Source organism: Teleopsis dalmanni, chromosome 1, assembly GCF_002237135.1.
Source record: "Teleopsis dalmanni isolate 2A chromosome 1, ASM223713v2, whole genome shotgun sequence".
Taxonomy (NCBI): Eukaryota; Metazoa; Arthropoda; class Insecta; order Diptera; family Diopsidae; genus Teleopsis; species Teleopsis dalmanni.
This window is the reverse complement of record NC_051846.1, coordinates 137,669,611-137,672,199: the sequence shown is the minus strand read 5'-3', so window position 1 is coordinate 137,672,199 and position 2,589 is coordinate 137,669,611. Positions and strand designations below refer to the sequence as shown.

Below are 2,589 nucleotides of genomic sequence, written 5' to 3'. Positions count from 1 at the left end.
TAATTAATTAAACATCAAGCGAGAGTCAATTACAGTACAAAGCTGCATAATTGGAATCCATTCAGTTGCCTCGCATTACGCGCGCAATATTTTTAATATCCTTTTGGCAGTTTAATAGCATTGGCAGTAAAACCTGCAACCTGCACTGATTTCATCCAGCTAAATCAAATTAAGGAAGATTTCAGTCAAATTCGCTAAAATTATTTCCTTTGAGCACGATTTCCGTTAATTTTTGTTTGCTGCAATGGTGGATTTCTGTTATCAATTATTTATTTAATTTTATCCTGAAACAATTTAGCTGCGTCGCTTCGGTGCAGAAGACTTCGCAATCGTTCTCAAAATGATTAAAAGTTTAACCCAAAGCCACTTAATAGATTTAATAAAACAGGAGTATGCAAAAGTGACTGACAGTAAGTGCAATTGAGTTTGTGCTCTTGGTGCATCCGAGCAATGTATAAATAAAATTAAATCTGTTAGTAAGCGCTCGTTACAGCAATGTTGAAATGCTGAAATGCAGAAATTAACAGTTTGCGTACTTACGAGCGCACAGAAGGACACTGGACACTGGACACTGGACATTGGACACTGGACACTCTGCACAGATGTTCGCATGGATATGTACGCGTAATTGTATGAAGTTGTGATTTTTATTTATTAATTTTTTTCTTTTATAAATTATTTAAAATTCGTAATATTTTACAACTCAGCAAACTCAGTAAACTCAGTAAACCCCGTAAACTCAGCAAGCTTGTGCAAAATAACCAGGCGAGGTCAGTAAGTATGGTTGTCACTGAAATAATTGAACTCAACACTCTAATGGAAGAGGTTTTAATGCAATTACGATACACTGGCAGTGTTACACATAGTCCACTACCACTAGTAGATGCACTACAGTGGTCGGTATAGTATGGTACGGTAGGGTACGATATGGCGGGGTATAGTAGCAATGTGCTGCACTTTGTGTGGGCAATACTCGCCATTAGTGCTGCTGCCATTTTGCATGAAATTTATTTTCGATTTTTACTGGGTAAACTACAATATTAAATGCCAATTTACAGTGTCACTGGCTAAAGAGGGCGTCAGGGGCGTATCTTGGTTTTGTACGAGCATATACATTATTCCACAATGCATAGTCAGTTGCCCATCAAAGCATATTTTTATTTATTGTTTGAGACTCACAACCGATGTGTTAAGTGTAAAACGTTGTACAGCTTTTTGTTGGTTTCGGTTCCTTTAGAAATGTTCATATATTCAGCGTTTAAGAAACACTGCGATTGCACTTAAATGCCTTTATTTTGCTCTCTTGATGGCATTTGAATATGTGCGTGGAGTGCAAGTTACACAAATACCGATTTGTATAACAACTATTTTTGACCAACATGTGTTTCTTTTTATTAACTTAAAAATCTAAAAATATTAACTTATTAACTTTTTATTAACTTATTAACATATAAAAATTGTTTTATGAACATTTTGTTTAGAAAAAGTTAGATATGACAACTAAATATAATCCGAAGGATTAACAAAAATTATATGAAATAAAATTGACTTTTATTAAAAAATTAATTAAATTTATATTTACCATATTATACCTAATTTTAATATAGGTACATAACACGATAGTCAAGAACTCCAAATACTTATTCCATAAATTACTATTTTTTTGATCTCATTGGTTGGTTGATTATTGTGAGTAGTAAGCAGGTACCCTTCTAGTAAAAAGTAAGTAATTCTCTATTCTTTATCAGAATAGGGAACATTACGTAGTTCCTGTATCAAAAGAACAGACCAGCACAGTGACTAAAAGGTTCCAATAATAAGAAATGAGAGAGAGTACTGAGACTTTTCGAAAGAAATGAAATCTAAACTAATTAAAGGTAACTACCACCTTAAATCAAACTAAACGAATTAAAAGCCTAATGAGACACTAGGTCCATCCATAAAATAAAAGAAAAAGTGCTGATTGACACCAATTCAAATAAAGTATGAGGTTGTTAGGAAGTAGTTCCCTAACAACCTGTTACTTCTATTAGCCAAAATTAGACAACTACAGCAAAAAAGCTTAACTATTTTTTTTTATTTATAACAACTATAATGACTAAAAAAAGGCCCAGTTTCTCGTCGTTGATTCGTTTAAACTAGTGGTCTTTCAAAACACTCGCTAAATTCTGTAAGTAATATTGATATTGTCCTTGTTAAAGAGTTTACAGGAATTGATCTTGCAATACAAACGTCTGGTTGATTGGCAATTAAATATATTGTAAGTAATATCCACTTATTAGTAACTAGATGAAGAAAGAATTTAATGACCTCCGGTGAAATGTAAGTGATGTGATATCATAAGTATACTCAGTGAATGGTGAAATATTTCTGGTTGAATATTCTCGCTTGAAAATTGAGTAAACGTCATTTCTTTGAAAGATAAGTGTTTTTCATTCATTAAATAATCTCATGAATGTTTGAAAAAAATAGCCTGATATCATTATATGAAAACGATTTCAAAGAATTCAAGAACTTCGCTCTGTCCCTATGAACGTTTTGTTAACGACTCGTTCTTTTAAACATGACAAACAATATTTTTTATGCGGA

At 32.6% G+C, this 2,589-nt stretch overlaps 1 protein-coding gene across 1 annotated transcript in view; it reads left to right on the top strand.

Moving 5' to 3' along the window:
• The first annotated feature begins 340 nt into the window (after window positions 1–340).
• LOC119666299 (putative protein kinase C delta type homolog) overlaps window positions 341–2,589 on the top strand; it is a 5,726-nt gene continuing 3,477 nt past the window's right edge. The window contains exon 1 of the mRNA XM_038075581.1: window positions 341–410. Within this exon, the coding sequence (XP_037931509.1) occupies window positions 341–410 (70 nt within the window). The remainder of the gene's footprint in view (window positions 411–2,589) is intronic.